This window comes from Eleutherodactylus coqui, chromosome 4, assembly GCF_035609145.1.
Source record: "Eleutherodactylus coqui strain aEleCoq1 chromosome 4, aEleCoq1.hap1, whole genome shotgun sequence".
NCBI classification, from domain to species: domain Eukaryota; kingdom Metazoa; phylum Chordata; class Amphibia; order Anura; family Eleutherodactylidae; genus Eleutherodactylus; species Eleutherodactylus coqui.
The window spans coordinates 173,404,765-173,421,873 of record NC_089840.1 but is presented as its reverse complement, the minus strand read 5'-3'; the positions used below and the strand labels follow the sequence as shown (position 1 = coordinate 173,421,873).

Below are 17,109 nucleotides of genomic sequence, written 5' to 3'. Positions count from 1 at the left end.
TGCTAAATGTAAGTACTGTACAGATGAGTACAGTACAGCAAATAAACGTTTGCAGATAAATACTGCAGTTCTATGTCAAAGCACAGATAACACAGTGATAATCTTTTTATTATAAAAGTAAAAAACATTACAGGGCGTAATAACAAAAATAGCAAAATAACAGAAAAATTTGCCAAATACAATTGCAAGAAGCATATATACACACACACATTTACAAAACAGAAATATTTGCAAAAATAACAGAAATATTTGCAAGAAATAATAGCCAAACATATTCATATTTACAAAATTTTACAGAAACTGTACAGGAGTGAAAAACCGGTCTGGCCGCATCCCCAATCTCACACGTCCCATTTACACTACAAAATTTACATTAAAAAACATATCATACCAAAAACAAGACAATCTATTCCATAATCCCGTCGTGCTGCATATTCCAACCTACTAAACAGAGAAAAAAAAACAAAAAAAACAAAACACACATTAGTAAAACAAGAATATATAATTTTTTCTTTTTTTCTTTCTTTTTAAAATTTATTTATTTATTCCCCCCCTCCCCTCTAAACTACACACGCATTACCCTCTACCCATCCCCTGGTCTGCTGCCAATACCTGCCAATCATGCTTATGAACATAGCTTTTTTTCATATATATATATAAATACACAGAACGTCATACTACCCGCCCCACAAAAACACATAATAGCACCCATAAAGATACCACCCACGAAAACACATAATACCACCCATGAAACATGATACCACCCACGAAAAAACAAACATATAATACCACCCACAAAACCATATAATGCATAATAATCCACAGCCTAAATATACAGAAAAATAAATAAATAACAAAAATATAACCATTACCTCCAGCCCTGGTTTGGGTCCCGTAAGCCTTTTATTCAACTTTTAACTTAAAACAAAACAAAAAGCTAGGGTGAAAGAATCCAGCCCCCCACTGGGAAACAGTTCTCCAGGCTAGGGAACCCCAAAGCAAAAACCCCTCCAAAGGAAGGCTGCTCGAGGCCTACCCAACCTTTCAAACTCCAGAGAACGCACCTTCACCAGGTCACCGAGAATATTCCTACTTACCTCGTCCTTGAGGAGGATTTTATGCTGCGTCGATACTACACACCGTGCGCTCCACGTGTGATACCTAACCACTAGACTTACTAAAAATAAAGTGCAGCGGTCCCTGCCACCCAGATCTCTGAATGCTCCATAACACCACTCGGCGTAGGTAAGGTCAGCCAGCCGAGGCCAACCGATGGAAGCCCCTACCCTCTTGTATACCTCTATATTAAAGGGACAATGAAGCAGGAAGTGGTCCATGCTCTCCAGAGTGTTGCCACATGCCTCCCGGGGACAACCTCTGTCCTCGGTGTTCTTGTGCTTCAAATTGTCCCCCACATACAGCTTACCATGGAAGCAGCGCCAGGTCAAGTCCCAATACTTTGAGGGGATTCTTACCAAATTTAAAAGAAACAAACCCACCCTCAAATCCCCACCTGGGCAGTCTCTGAGGGCCAATGGATTCTGAAAGTGGGTTGCCAAGACCCTCTGGTCCAGCACACGCCTGGTCAGCGTCCTGACTTCCCCCACGGTCAGCCCCCACTGGCGTAAAACCTTCAGAATCGGTGCAACATAAGCCGGAAGATGTCCGTGTGGTGTACGAAAGTCCTTCACACGCCCTCCTGTCTCCCACTCCTGGAAGAACGGCTGAAACCATCCCTTACAGGAGGATACCCACGGAGGAGCCCTCTCTTTCCAGAGGTTTGCGATATTGGCTTTCAAAAAGGTATTCACGAGAAATACCACTGGGTTGACCATACCCAACCCGCCTAGTCTCCTCGTATGGTAGGTAACCTCCCTCTTGACTGGGTTCAACCTATTCCCCCATAACAGCTGGAAGAACAGGCTGTAGACCCGTGACCAAAGAGGTTCTGGCAAAATGCAGACACTTCCCAAGTACATTAACAAAAGGAGCAGGTAAGTCTTGATCAAGCAAACCCTTTCTCTCAGGGTCAAAGACCACCCTTTCCATTGATCCACCTTTTAAGCGGCATTCCTCAATCTGCCTTCCCAGTTTTTCTCAGGATAATTCCCTTGGTCGAAATCGATGCCTAAAATTTTAGCGGAATCTTGGGGTTCTGGGAGAGCGTCCGGAAGATCAAAAGCAGGATCTCCCCCTCCCAGCCAGAGACTCTCACACTTTTCCCGATTGATCTTTGACCCGGAGACCTCCGAGTAGCGGACAACTTCCGACATCACCCACCCCGCCTCCTCCTGAGAGGAGACAAAGATAGTAACGTCATCAGCGTACGCCACTGTCCTCAAGGCCAGGTCCGGGACCCCCTAGGTCCATCCTCACCCCCGCCAACGGTCCCCCATCTACCCTTCTGAGGAAGGGATCGACAGCGAACACGTAAAGCAAGGGGCTCAGAGGGCATCCCTGACGGACTCCAGACCCGACTACAAAAGGACGGCCAACCCAACCGTTCACGAGCGGGAAACTCTCGGCCCCTGAATACAATGTTTTTAACCATTTTACAAACCCCACCGGCAGACCGTATCTCAAAAGGACAGACCAAAGGTACTTGTGATTTACTCGATTAAAAGCTTTAGCCTGATCCAGTGAAAGTAAAAACCCCTTCCAGAGACCCGCTCTGCCCTGCTCCACAACCTCTCGGACACTCAGCACGGCGCTAAACGTGCTTCGACCAGGAACAGAGCAGTGCTGAGCCCCAGAAAGGAGCTGGGGTGCAAATTTCACCAACCTACTGAACAGCACTTTTGCCAGAATCTTTCTGTCCGTATTGAGGAGCGCTATGGGACGCCAATTCTCAATATGGAGCGGATCTTTACCCTTTGACAGAATAATTAGGGCCGACTTCCTCATTGACTCCGGCAGAACGCCCAAGGATAGACATTCATTAAAAACCTCGGTCAAGAGGGGAACCAAAATTTCCTTAAAGGCTTTATAAAACTCTGGGCCGCCTGGGCCTGGCGACTTTTTGGACCGCAGCCCATCAATCGCCAGTCTGACTTCATCTTCCGTAATTGCTTCTGTCAAAACGCCAAGAGAGGGGTCTACTCCTGGTTCGGGAACGGTTTCTGCCAGGAAAGTCGGGATTCCGTCCCGATTAAGTTCTTTCCCACCCAAGAGATGTGAGTAGAAGGATCTGACGACCTCCAGGATCCCTGATCTGGACCTTTTCAGGGAGCCCATACTGTCTAGCAGACCCGTAACCAATTTACAACTCACTGACATCTTACAGTTCTTGTAGGGCTCAGGCGAGCGGTACTTCCCAAAGTCCCTCTCAAGAACCAAAGATGCGTGCCTATCATACTGACATCTCTTGAGCAAGGATTTCACTCTGGGGATTCTTCGCGGCTACCTCCAGTCGAGACCAAACGCTCGAGTTTCCTCCTCAGGCTCTGATACATACGCTTTCTGTTCTGGCTTCTGAGGTTGGAGATCTGTCGGAAGAACCTTCTTACCCGATGTTTGAACATCTCCCACCACTCTAACTTACTGCTGCATAGGCCCAGTAGTGGTTCCTGGCTCTTATTTCCACTTCTTCCAGGAGTGACGAATTCAACTTCCATAAACCTTTGCCCATCCGAGGGGTCTCTGTGACATTCAGAGAAAAAAGAATCATACAGTGGTCGGAGAACTCCACCTCCACCACCGATAACGGTGAGGAGACGGCTTCCTCCTTTAAATAAAACCTATCTATCCTAGACCTGCAATAACTACCTCTAAACCAAGTGAATCCCGTGCGCCCTGGGGTGTGCCGAACGTGGACATCCACAAGGCGTGCCTCACTAACTACTCTATTTAACACAACGCTATCATAGCCTAGCTGGTTATTGGAACCTCCTCTATCACCGAGCCTCGTGACATTATTAAAGTCTCCTCCAAAGACCACTTGCCGGCTTGTAAAAAGGAAAGGCTTAATTCTCATAAAGAGGTCTTTGCGCCCCTCCTTTGACTGGGGTCCATAGATGTTAATAAGACGCAACTCTTGACCTCCCATGAGAATATCCAAGATCAGGCACCTCCCCATTTCCAGCTCGATAACCCGTCTGCATTCTACCTGTGCAGCCTTAAAAAGGACCGCCACCCCGCTATACGGCTCGGCCGCAAGAGACCAATAGGAGGCTCCGCACCTCCACTCACGCTTGGCTTTGTACATGACCGACAAATCTGTCAGCCTGGTCTCTTGCAAAAATAAAATGTCAGCTTCAACTCGGCTGAGAAAATCAAAGGCCGCAAACCTAACCGCATCTGACTTAATGCTGGCAACATTAATGGATGCCAGCGTCAACAGGGTGAGTGCCGCCATCATTGGTGATCGAGCTGGATGGCTTTTCTCTTACTCTCCCCGTCCTCCCTGTCGGAAGAAGAGGTCTCTCCTTTATTTCTTTTTAGTAAAATTGAGACATCCATATCACCACTCCCATCATTACCTTCACCTTCCGGCTTCAGGGTGGCCCCCTTCCCGGAAGAAACCGGGTCCCTCACAGAAAGAGACCCAGCGTCCCCCGGGTTCCTTCCTCAATTATCTCTTCCACCACCTCCGGCACCTCACCCCCAGCCTCTCCCCCTGGCAGGGAAGAGGAGGTGTTATTGAGAGCTTGGTACCGGTTAGAGAGGTTGACCATAAGGGAACTGATGGGGCCTTCCTTTGGTATCTGCACCAGAGTGAGTGGGACCGAGTCATCCCACTCTAGAGAGGAAGAACCCCTATTTTTCTTTCTTGTTCTTCCCTTACCCTTTTTTTTCTGCTTTTGCCATTTCTCGCTTTCCTCGTCCGCACTTTCTTCACGGGAGGATCCGGCAGAACTGGCAGCCACCTCCTCTCTCTCCATCCTTCTGGTTTCCTCATCCACATCGCTATCCCTTGGGGCCTCAGCAGCTCGACTCCCCTCCTGCCCTGGCTGGCCAGGCACCCCGCCGAGACCCCGTAGCTCTTCCTCCTCCCTGTTGCCACCAGCTTCGCCCCCGGAGCGACGGGCCCGCTGACCCTCTGACTGGGCTCGGCCGATGTTGGCAAAGGATAAGGGACAACGACTGAATGGGTGCCCTAAAGCACCACACAGGTTACACCGAATGCTGCCACAGGAGGAGGATGGGTGGTCTCTGCCCCCACACAATGCACACACCAGCACCTTACACTGTGCACTAAAATGTGTGGGGTCCCCGCACCTGTGGCAGACCTTCGGCTGCCCCTGGTAGAAAACCAGAATCCTGTCCCATCCCAGGAATGCAGAAGAAGGGATGTGGGTAACGGAATTACCTGCACGTTTCAACTTTACCATGAAAGTCCAGGCCCCTGACCAGATACCGTGTGCGTCCCTGTTTTTCTGGGGAGGATGGAGAATCTCCCCATACCTGCCCATCCAGGTCATGATGTCAACATAAGAGAGAGACTCGTTACTAGTCAGAACGGTCACTCTCTTAGTGTCATTCTGGCGGGTAATTGCTTAAACTGCAAAATCCCGCCATTCGGGCTCCGTCTGAGCCAGCTCGTATTTTGACCAGAAGAGCTCAAGCCCCTCTGGTCTCAGGAAGCTAACATCAAACAGGGAGGTCCCAAAGGGGTGGATCAGAGCAAAGATGTCACTCACCCTAAATTCCATCCCGAGGAGAAGCTCCACCACCCTAGCACGGTTAGGGCAGGCTTCACTGCCTCCCCATCGGAGATGAACCACATTCCTTTTGGACCCCCCCTGCTCGGGTGTAGGAAGCGACCATGCCTCTTCTCCCTGCCTTTGCTCTCGGAAGGCCCCTGTGCCAAACCTATCTATAAAAGGATAGGTCGCACTTTTCACCCTCTATAGTGACCGACCTCTCTCCCCTCTTTAAGGCGGATAGGAACAGCTCGTGTGACCTGGGGTCCCTGAAGCCGGGAGGTAAAGGTCCCCCACTTACCCCAGCGGCAACACTACCGTAGCTTCTAGGCGCAGTCACCGCCGGGGCGGCAGCTGGACCAGGGCTCCCACTCCTCCCCAAACCACCAGACACTCCACCCTCACTTGTGACTTTTGTAAATTTACCTGTACCTCCCTCAGATACTCCTCCACCAGCAGACACCCCAACATTTAATCTTGTATTATTTAGATTCCCCACACCCCTGGACTCTCCCTCACGCACACCTCTCGCTATCATGTTGCTCCCTTCATCCCTTTCACACACCTCCATGCCTTCCATACTCTCATGCTCATCATTCTCCCTATTCTTTGCGACCAGACCGGTAATAGCTTCTCTCTTGGCCGGAGGAGTAAGGGGCACCTGGCGGCCCGGAGGTTTCCCAGCCGCTCCCCCCTTGCCTGCAGGGGAGCAACCCAGGGTGGGTTACTTAAATATAGTCCCCTCTGAACCTCCAGACCCACCCCCTTTAGCATTGGGGGGAAAGGGACTTCCAACCACGCATTCAGGACCTTTGGTTCCGCCTTCTGCCATCATACTTTGTGTAACCCCAGCAAAAGAATTCCGGCGTTTTGGGTATCCACTTTTTTTGGGGTCAACCACAGGGCCCTTATTGGGGCCACCCAACGCCGGATGGCCCCCCAAACTCCCAGGATGTTTGGGATCACCCGATGCCAGGCAATCCCCTTTATCCAGGCCCACCGCAGGGCCTTTCTGGGGGCCACCCGACACCGGATGACCCCCCCACCTTCCATGAACTTTTGGGATCACCCGACGCAGGATGACCCCCTTTATCCAGGCCCACCGCAGGGCCTTTCGGGGGGCCAGCCAATGCTGGATGACCCCCAACCTGTTCCTCCACCTTCCCTGAACCCTTGGGATCACCCGACGCCGAGTGACCCCCCTTACTTAGGCCCACTGCAGGGCCTTTCTGGGGGCCACCCAACACTGGGCAACCCCCTTTATCCAGGCCCACCACAGAGCCTTTCTGGGGGCTAGCCGATGCCGGATGACCCCCAAACTGTTCCTCCACCTTCCCTGAACTCTTGGGATCACCTGACGCCAGGTGACCCCCCTTACTAAGGCCCACTGCAGGACCTTTCTGGGGGCCACCTGACGCCGGATGACCCCCCACCTCCGCAGCCTTTTTTGTCATTTTACCTGTATCATCCGACGCCGGATGACCCCCCCACCTTTGCAGCCTTTTTTGATATTTTACCTAGATCATCCGACGCCGGATGACCCCCATTCTTAGGAATCTTGCTGTCAGACACCAGCTTCTGCCCATCACACCTCCTTTTATTACGAACCGGGGGGGGGGGTGTTTGGATCAGGATGCCTAGTACTCGCCCCCTTCCTTTGCACTGAACCCACATTAGCAGAGTCCAGGCTGGGTCGGACCCGGGGGCTACCCATGCAGCTACCTCCCTCCCCTGGTTCAGAGGCTTGCCCAGGGAGGCTGACGTACCTGTACTCCACCAGGGTGATCTTTTTGCCACTTTTCTTCTTTTTAGCCTGGGGGTCTTGCTCAGGAAGGTCATTGCCAAAATAGAGACCCTCCAGGCCTCCAGGGGATTCCAGGTGACTTATGTACGCCATTAGTTGCCCCCCCCCCCCCCCCCCCCCCGGGCCGCTGTCCTCGCCCTCTTCCCCAGAGGAGTCTGAGCTTGAAATAATAGTAGCTTGCCCAGCTGGAAGGTCACTGCACAGGGACTGCTGACTATCCGCTGTCTGCAGTTCTCCAGCAGGGGCCTGCTCCATCTTGGACACTGGGCCTTTCATATCCTCACAGACCCCAGCCAGAGCCGGCTGAGACCCTTCAAACCGGTCAAAATTCCCCAGCTTCTCAGCGAAGGGACCTGCACCCCTTAAGATGTCCGCCCTCCTCTCAACCAGGGTGAGGATCTCGCTTTTCAATTCCTGGACGGCCTGGTTGTATTGGGCCCTCCTTGACCCACCTGAATTGTCAGCCAGGGACCTGGCTGCCTTTAACTCCTCCTGAAGCCTTCTGATGGTGCCACCGGCCTCACGGTACTCCTGGGTCCTGGAAGCGAGCCTGGCAGCAAAGACGGTAACATCCTCCCTAGGCCGCAGTGTCCCCCAGTGCTCGATGGTAGGATCTGGAGGCTCCCCCAGAAGTACCTGGTCTGGCTCCAGGAGGGCCTTTGCTGGAAGTCCCAGCAGCCGAGGTCCCAGAGGGCCGCCGTCCCTCACCCTGGCTAGCCCGACGGCCACCTCGGGCAGGAGACACATCGCTGCGTCTCCTGCTAGATCTCCTCAGCCCCTCCTGGGTAGCCGGTTGCGAAGCATCCCCATCCTCCGCCGGCTGGCTCAGGAGAGTGGGGGTAGTAGTCCTCCCTCTGGCCATAGCCCAGGACCTCACTCTCCCCTGGGTAGAAGAGAGCAAAAGTCCCAGGCCCTAGAGGAGAAGGAGAGAAGCTTGGAGCTGCAAGCACCTGCTCACAAGTAAACCACACCCTGCAACTGGAAGTGAAGGGGTGTGTACCTGCAGTGCTATGTCAAACCACAGATAACACAGTGATGCGTACTGCTATAATCATGTCCCTGCAGTCCTATGTCAAAGCACTGTATGCTAAATGTGCAAAAACCTGTTCAATGTTAATTTATTCTTTACAGTTGTGTTTTATATTCATTCAGTATTGTTGTTGCTTTTGGTATTAAAGACCAGAGTTATTTTCTATTAAATGGGGTTTGGTGTGTTTTTTGGAACGTCTAGAACCAATTAATTGGATTTACATTAATTCCTATGGAAATAATGTCCTCAACGAACATTAATTTCTACTAAAGTCCATTGCTTCCGGACAGATTAATGACGTTAGTTGAGGTTCTACTTGTATATTTATTAAATAAATCAGTGTCCAGCCCAGAACTACATTGCAATACCAGTGACTGCCTCAAGGCACATCTAGGATGTAGACGGGTTCTTGATTTTAGAACCCCACAGAATGTAAGTGCTAACATAATTTCTTCTAGTATTCTGACATGCTGATTGAATGACTTTTGTAGAGCGTCTGGAGCACTGGAGACTTTTTCTTCTGATCCTGCCTGTTTCTCTGCATGTTTGGGGTGCATTTCACCTGCGAAGTTCCACAGACGCTCTCCACTTTTGGATGTCCTGAAAGAAGGGGTTCCTGATAACAGTGAAGCAGTATAAATCTCAACACCAACCCAGACTAAGATGTGACAGAAGGCCCTATAGAGGATAGGCTGTTCATTCCAGGTGAGTCGTCTCCTATTAGGAGTTCCCTTATATTATTTCCTTTTGGATCCCTGGAGCACTGCCCTCATTTTAAGATGGGGAAAAGGTCCCTCAGCCCAAAAAGGGAGACCGCTACTATAAATGATATGTCACAGTTGGTTGTCACGGTATAAATATAGCATTGAGTCCCATAAGGATTTTTATGCTTTTGTAAAGTAATATAATAATTTAGTTTTTCTCCACCTCATGACATGGCTCAGAAAATCAGCGCACCAGTGATAGACGTAACCCTGCTAACAGGCATTTAATCATTTTGCAAATAATCTACTTAACTTTTAGATTGCCTAATGACAGCTATAACTTCCCGGGCCACAGGGACAGGTCACAGATCAGCATCTTACAAGGCCTGTTGTTCTTCAGTAGACTTTGTAATTACACAGCAAAGTTTGACAATAATGGCTGTATCGAGAAGCAAATCCAGGAATTGGACACTTATTCCTAAAAACAGGAAATTTTTAAGTGCCCTAAAAATGAACAATTGATTTAATATAACTTGCTATGCTGTTTAGTTTTAGAGCACAAATACAGTAATGTCAATGTCTGACAATAAGGGAGTCCTCATATTTGCAGGAACTGGTCACGTAAGTGAAAGTTGGGTTAATAGCATGTATCAAAAGCTCATTGTGTTCCCAAGGCTGTGTCACAGGAAGCCTGCTGGATATGCGTAAATTGGCCCATAACCTGTTTGTGACCTCACTGGCTCCTCGTTACACTGCTGTTTGTTCTATGAGCATCACTGAAGATTCTAAGTAGATAATGGCTTAAATGCAGTTATCTGCTCCAAAGGATGGGACGCAAATTGACTCTCACAGTCCATCCTTTAGTGATGAAAAACAGGGTGATAAAAGACATCAATCTCCTGTGCAGACTGGGCTTTCTATAACCTTAAATGGTACTTTTTAAATACAACAGGCAGTATGTAGAGAAGAGCGAGCTAAACCAGTGGAGCCCAAATTTGGGTCGAACTTCACCAACTGTTCAGGTTGGCAAGAGCCTGGGCCTCGGCCAGTTTATTTAGGCTGAGCAGAGCCCCTAAAACTAGTATTGAACACTGTCTAAGATTGTGAGGTGTGTGGTGTGTGGATGTGTCTCGGTGATTAGACCTATTGCCTTGCAATGGTTTCACAGCATTGAATGAGATGGGTGAAATCAGCAGCAGAATCGATTATTTTTTTGGCTGACGGAAATGTGGGCGCAAAAACGCTTCATGTGATGGAACCCATTGAAACCAATGGGTTCTCTTGGATGCAGTTTACACAAGCAATTTTGCGCTCACAAAAACGTATGCAAAATCGCCCATGTGAAGGAGCCCTAATAGACCATGATGATAAAGTGATCATTAATAGCATTTACTAATTTTTAGGTCCTATACCTGTATTAAGGGCTTGTGCCAAAGTCCCATCCCCTGTTTAAATGCCTCACTAGGGCATAGGAATGTCATAGAACAGGGTACCCTGCTTGGGACCCTCTCCTATAACGGAGAATGAAGAGCCGCTTAGCAAGGGCAGCTTCAGTTGTGGTGGACCTTGTGCCATCCTGGTATTATAGAATGACCATCCTGTAATACTACATTTTCAGCAGTCACTGCAGGGGAGGTGCTTGGTTTGCTGTGGCCTTCCCCTGCAAAATCATCTGTTTGCCAGGACGTAGAGAGTAGGACCTGGGGCGATCATCTGAGCGCTCCAGATCACATTCTGAAAGGGGTTGTGCATATTGGCAGTCAAGGCCACTTTTCTTGCTCAATATAGTTGTTGTTTTGTATTTAGTAACGTTGAAAGGCTCTGTGAAGAGTCCAGTCACTGCCTCACTAGTGGAGCATGTATGCTACGGTTGGCTTCCAACTGCTTAACTATGGATAAGTTAAGCAAGCTTCAAATTCTTCTCTGGTCAAGTTATCAGGGTGTGCTAGGGTGTGTTGGGTAACTGATGCCCTACAAACCTGGCACTATTGATTGTTGAGCGTTATCATCAATTGATGGTTGACTTCTGACAGAATTGTCCCACCAATAAGGCACCCCACCCCCAAAACAGAGGTATTTCTCCCTTACAATAATGCATATTCGAAAATGTTGCCATGTTCCATCATATGTCCTATTATGGATGTTAATCTCCTCTAGAAGCATTACTTCAAAGGGAGAATACATTATGAATGTAGGTGCCACACGGTAAGATATTGAGTGCCGATGCAACACAGAGATGCTGCTGCAGCATCCAGCTCCTTTGTGCCTGCGCTGCATCAGGACAGCTGTAAAAGGGTATTTAATCCAGATCACAAATGGAAGGGGAGTTTAGCTCCTGAGAGAGCACAAGTCTGTAGTATATAGTGGAGCAGCCCAGTCTTGCAGATTCTCCTGAAGTATTTAAGAGTAGTAATGTGGCTGTAGTGCAGAGTGGAAGACAGCCATATACCAGAGCAATGCTACAAATAGGAAGACAGCCATATACCAGATTGATGCTACAAATAGGAAGAAAGTTTGGGCACGCTTTAAAGTTTGAATGCTGCATTCACCTCAGTAAAGAAAAAGTTAATTGCAATAACTGTCTAGTCATTTATTGTCCGTTCACCTGCACCTTCTACTGATAGTTCCATCATTTAGAACCATAGGGACTAAGGTTAGGGACTGCCTTGGAGGCAGACAGTCCGTTTCTGCTTATATATCTTTTTGTTATTACTCACAATATTGCAGGACAAAAAAGAGGGGAAAAACTGCAACAAAGAAACATATGAAGACTCTTTTGAATAGAACAAGGAAAAGAAAAAGAAAGGCAGATAGACCTTTAGTAGAGCCTGGCCCTCCTGTCTTATCACTCATATACTGTATATCGATTACTGAAGGTGCTCATCATCACCATTGTTACTTTAGAAACAATCTTAAGAATATTCCAGCTTCCTACATCTAGCCGTGTGCTGTTATAGAAGTACACACTATAATGAGAACTATTCGTGGAGGCTGTTCTGCATGCATGCTACCACAGGACAATGTCCCACAATTACCCCATCCTCTACAGCTTCTAAAGCCTGGCTGGCGATCGCTGCACCATGACTAGACAGAAAATCTCTGCAGCATATTAAAGGAAAAAATGTACAATTCACAGCTTACTGCTAGATAAATGAGCACTGCAGAACGGCTAAAATGCAAAACACATATCATCTACTCCACCTCTCCCTTCACATCCTGCTGCATGTCACCTCATATCCAGTACATGATTGCTGCATAACACCACAGAGAAAAAGACCAGACATAAAATAGATTTTTCTTGTAACATATTAACCCTTTCCAATCCAATTTGTAGCCTGGTTTTCCTAGGGGGGCTTAGTCTTTTTCTGCTATTATACAACAGCGCTATATGCTGGCTAAAGCCAGTACTGCATGAGGTGACATGCTGGATAGGCTCCGTCAGAAGAGAGGCTGGAAATATACAGTAAGAGAACCCCAACGGACGTCTTCCAAAATCGGAGCTGTACAGCCCTAAATCATAATGTCTTCATAGGTCAGACAGTGGATTAGAAAGGGCTAATAAATGTAGTCATCAGTTCAATTTAAAATGTTGTATAATAACAGTGCGTTGTGCCGGCTGTACACTATAATGTAGCATGCTCTCATATAATAATTGGCAAAATGTGATTGTTCTCAGCAAGAGAAACCAAGTAATCTTGTAGATATCATACCTCTTATGGTTAACAAAAATACATGATATTATAGGGGGCTTTCAAACCTACTGAGGGTCCTTACTCACGCATAAGTAAGGTTCGAAAGCTTGCTATAACATCACGTATTTTTGTTAGCCATTGAAAGGTATCATATCTACAAGATTACTTGGTTTCTGTTGCTGAGAACAATCAGATTTTGCTCTACTGGCTAACACGGTACCAAACTTTTTTCTTTTTACAAAAATTGACATTGGCAAATAGCTAAAGTCAAAATTATTTCACATGGTAGTTATTACACCCGAATTAATACCCCCAAACAGCATATTATATATAAAGGATTCTCATGTTTTCGTTTTAAAAGCCTTTCGTCAAGTTCATACACACATCAGCATTAATCTTGCACAATAGCGCATCATTGCATGGCACCACAAATATCCCTGGAGCAATTCTTTAAAGGAAGAATACCCACATAATGCACCATGTGATAAAGCACACCACAATTATCTTTCTTGATTAGGTATCATCCATCCAATAAATATATCAAACATTTATAATACTTCTAATGATTTTTGTAAGAGGAAGGCTGTGCCATGTCAGCTCAGACTGTAGAGTAGATGCACAGACGACATGAGTAATCATGCCATGATCCCTCTCCGTAGTTGTGCTGGATCCATCTCCGAACCATGGTCCGTGAAGGGTGTACTGTTTATGCTTGAATAGCAGGTGCCTACAAGGGTGTTTAGGAGCTTTATTGCATTCTATCCTAACAGTCAGCAAGCCACACTTCATTGGCAGATTGTTTATAACTGCAATTAGTATAGTTGAGGCAAAATTAGCAAGAGCCGGCCCCAGTTTATATGGGCCCTTGGATGTCAGAGTCTCAGTGGGCCACTTTGCAGTTTGTACAACAGATGCATCAGTAAATCTGCAGCAGTGCATACAGTGACTACATAACAGTAGATACCAGCTCTACACTGGTGGTTTGTAGACCATATAAGTGATTAAAATATCCTTTTCTTCTGTATCTGGCCCACGCCACAATGACAACTTCTCCCAACCTAACCTCTCTCTGTGGAATTTGACAGGCAGACATATTTGGTGCCTTGCTTTTCCCTCAGCCTCACCATGTTATCTACACCTTTACACAGTACACCTTTCAATAGTACCTAACATAGTAATAATGCAACCAGTGGTACTCCACACAATAGTACTGTCCCAATTTTTGTGCCTCTGTTGGTCCCACACAGTTAGTGCTGCTTATAGTGACCTTCACACAACAAAAGGAACCCCACTTAGCATTAATGCCCAATCTAGAGGTGGCCAGTAGGCACCTATCACAGCAAGAGGCGGCCAGTAGGCGCCTATCACAGCAAGAGGAAGCCAGTAGGCGCCTATCACAGCAAGAGGCTGCCAGTAGGCATCTATCACAGCAAGATGCTGTCAGTAGGTGCCTATCACAGCAAGAGGTTAGTAGATGCCTATCACAGCAAGAGGCGTCAGGAGGTGCCTATCACAGCAAGAGGCGGTCAGTAGGTGCGTATCACAGCAAGAGGCAGTCAGTAGGTGCCTATCACAGCAAGAAGTGGTCATTAGGCACCTATCACAGCAAGAGGCGTCAGGAGGCACCTATCACAGCAAGAGGCGTCAGGAGGTGCCTATCACAGCAAGAGGCAGTCAGTAGGTGCGTATCACAGCAAGAGGCAGTCAGTAGGTGACTATCACAGCAAGAGGTAGTCAGTAGGCACCTATCACAGCAAGAGGTGTCAGCAGGTGCCTATCACAGCAAGAGGTGGTCAGTAGGTGCGTATCACAGCAAGAGGCAGTCAGTAGGTGCCTATCACAGCAAGAGGTGGTCAGTAGGCACCTATCACAGCAAGAGGCGTCAGGAGGTGCCTATCACAGCAAGAGGGGGTCAGTAGGTGCGTATCACAGCAAGAGGCAGTCAGTAGGTGCCTATCTCAGCAAGAGGTGGTCAGTAGGCACCTATCACAGCAAGAGGTGGTCAGTAGGTGCCTATCATAGCAAGAGGTGGTCAGTAGGTGCCTATCACAGCAAGAGGTGGTCAGTAAGCACCTATCACAGCAAGAGGTGGTCAGTAGGTGCCTATCATAGCAAGAGGTGGTCAGTGGGTGCCTATCACAGCAAGAGGTGGTCAGTGGGTGCTTATCACAGCAAGAGGTGGTCAGTAGGTGCCTATCACAGCAAGAGGCAGTTAGTAGGTGCCTATCGCAGCAAGAGGCAGTTAGTAGGTGCCTATCACAGCAAGAGGCGGTCAGTAGGTGCCTATCACAGCAAGTGGTGGTCAGTTCATGCCTATCACAGCAAGAGGTGGTCAGTAGGTGCCTATCACAGCAAGAGGTGGTCAGTAGGTGCCTATCACAGCAAGAGGCAGTTAGTAGCTGCCTATCACAGCAAGAGGCGGTCAGTAGGTGCCTATCACAGCAAGTGGTGGTCAGTTTGTGCCTATCACCGTCACCGTTCATGAACCAGCAGAAGTTTACAGAAAGATACAAGGCAAACAGATTGTAGCAGCAGTCAGACCAGTCTGAGCTCTTACTAAATAAAGAAAATGAGATAAAGCTGCAGTGGTCCGTTGGCTCAAGACATGGCCTGAGATCAATGGAGATGAGTGCATGGAGCAACGGTGTCAGGAAAGCCTGATCACTTTCACAGCTCCCAGAAATCTACTTTAGGGTGCATTTATACTGGCAAGCGCAATATAGATCTGAGAAACTCAGACTGATGTTACACTTCTAAAATTGCGATTCCAAGGGCTTAAATAGACGACTGTGATTTTGTCCCGTTATGCGGTCGTGAAAATCACGCCGTTAAAACTATTTCAATGGTTTCATTTTGACTAGCAGGATTCTTACCAGGAATGGATTGAAAAAAAGGGAAATAGTATCCATCCTTCATCTTTTGTCTCTTTTTTATGATTCCCACCTGATTTTGGCTTCAAAAACTGCATAAAAAACTGAACAAAACCTGCAAGTGTGAACGCACCCTAAACAAGCGCTACTTACAAGAAGTGACATTCTATAGAAGAGCCCCCATAATATTACTTTACAGCAGGGTTATATCATACATTACCCCCTGAATGTATCCAGAGAAAGCAGCCGTTTGTGTTTGGGGGTCTCAGCATTCTGTCTTTGCCCAACAGATACATCAGGTTCCTGGAATAAAACAGAAGGAGATGAGTCTGTATGGAAAGTTTCTACTAAATCCGAGAGTGCTTCTACGCAAAACGATTTATGGTTTGCACGAACGAACGATGTCTGAGTGTTTATACCGGCGGATACATTGTTTGCTCATTAAATACTTCAGTCATTCATATTCGCTGTATAATTGAGAGCGACTCAACGATTGCTGTTTAAAATGAACGATTAGTGAACAAGCCAATGATGATTTTTATGCTGCATGAAATGAACGATGAATGATAAGCAAAAGATTTATTTTCTATCATTTGATTGTTGGCTGCGTTTAGACTGAATAATTATAATTATCATTCATTTTTGCTCATTAAAACGATTTTTTGAGCAATAATCATTCCGTGTAAAAGGACCTTAAAGGGGTTGTCCCGCACCGAAACGGGTTTTGTTTTTTTTTCAACAGCCCCCCCGTTCGGCGCGAGACAAACCCGATGCAGGGACTTAAAAAAAAAACCGCACAGCGCTTACCTGAATCCCCGCGCTCCGGTGACTTCTTACTTACCGGTTGAAGATGGGCGCCGGGATCTTCTCCCTCGGTGGACCTTAGGGCTTCTGTGCGGTCCATTGCCGATTCCAGCCTCCTGATTGGCTGGAATCGGCACGTGACGGGGCGGAGCTACAAAGAGCCGCTCTCCGGCACGAGCGGCCCCATTCAGAAAAGCAGAAGACCCGGACTGCGCAAGCGCGTCTAATCTGGCGATTAGACGCTGAAAATTAGACGGCACCATGGAGACGAGGACGCTAGCAACGGAACAGGTAAGTGAAAAACTTTTTATAACTTCTGTAGGGCTCATAATTAATGCACAATGTACATTACAAAGTGCATTAATATGCCCATACAGAAGTGTATAGACCCACTTGCTTTCGCAGGACAACCCCTTTAAAGGTTTGTGTCAATGTGTCTGTATGTAGCCTCAATGGCAGTATCTAACGCACCAAACGGTATTGCTGGAGAAATATGGCCATGCATTGCTCATATGTTTTCCTAGCTTTAAAGAGCAGGACTAGAGAGGGGACACAGAACTCAG

At 47.6% G+C, this 17,109-nt stretch overlaps 1 protein-coding gene across 1 annotated transcript in view; it reads right to left on the bottom strand.

Moving 5' to 3' along the window:
- Positions 1-17,109, bottom strand: part of LOC136626559 (heparan-alpha-glucosaminide N-acetyltransferase-like) — a 315,606-nt gene that overhangs the window by 216,800 nt on the left and 81,697 nt on the right. The window contains exon 6 of the mRNA XM_066601610.1: positions 15,963-16,045. Within this exon, the coding sequence (XP_066457707.1) occupies positions 15,963-16,045 (83 nt within the window). The remainder of the gene's footprint in view (positions 1-15,962; positions 16,046-17,109) is intronic.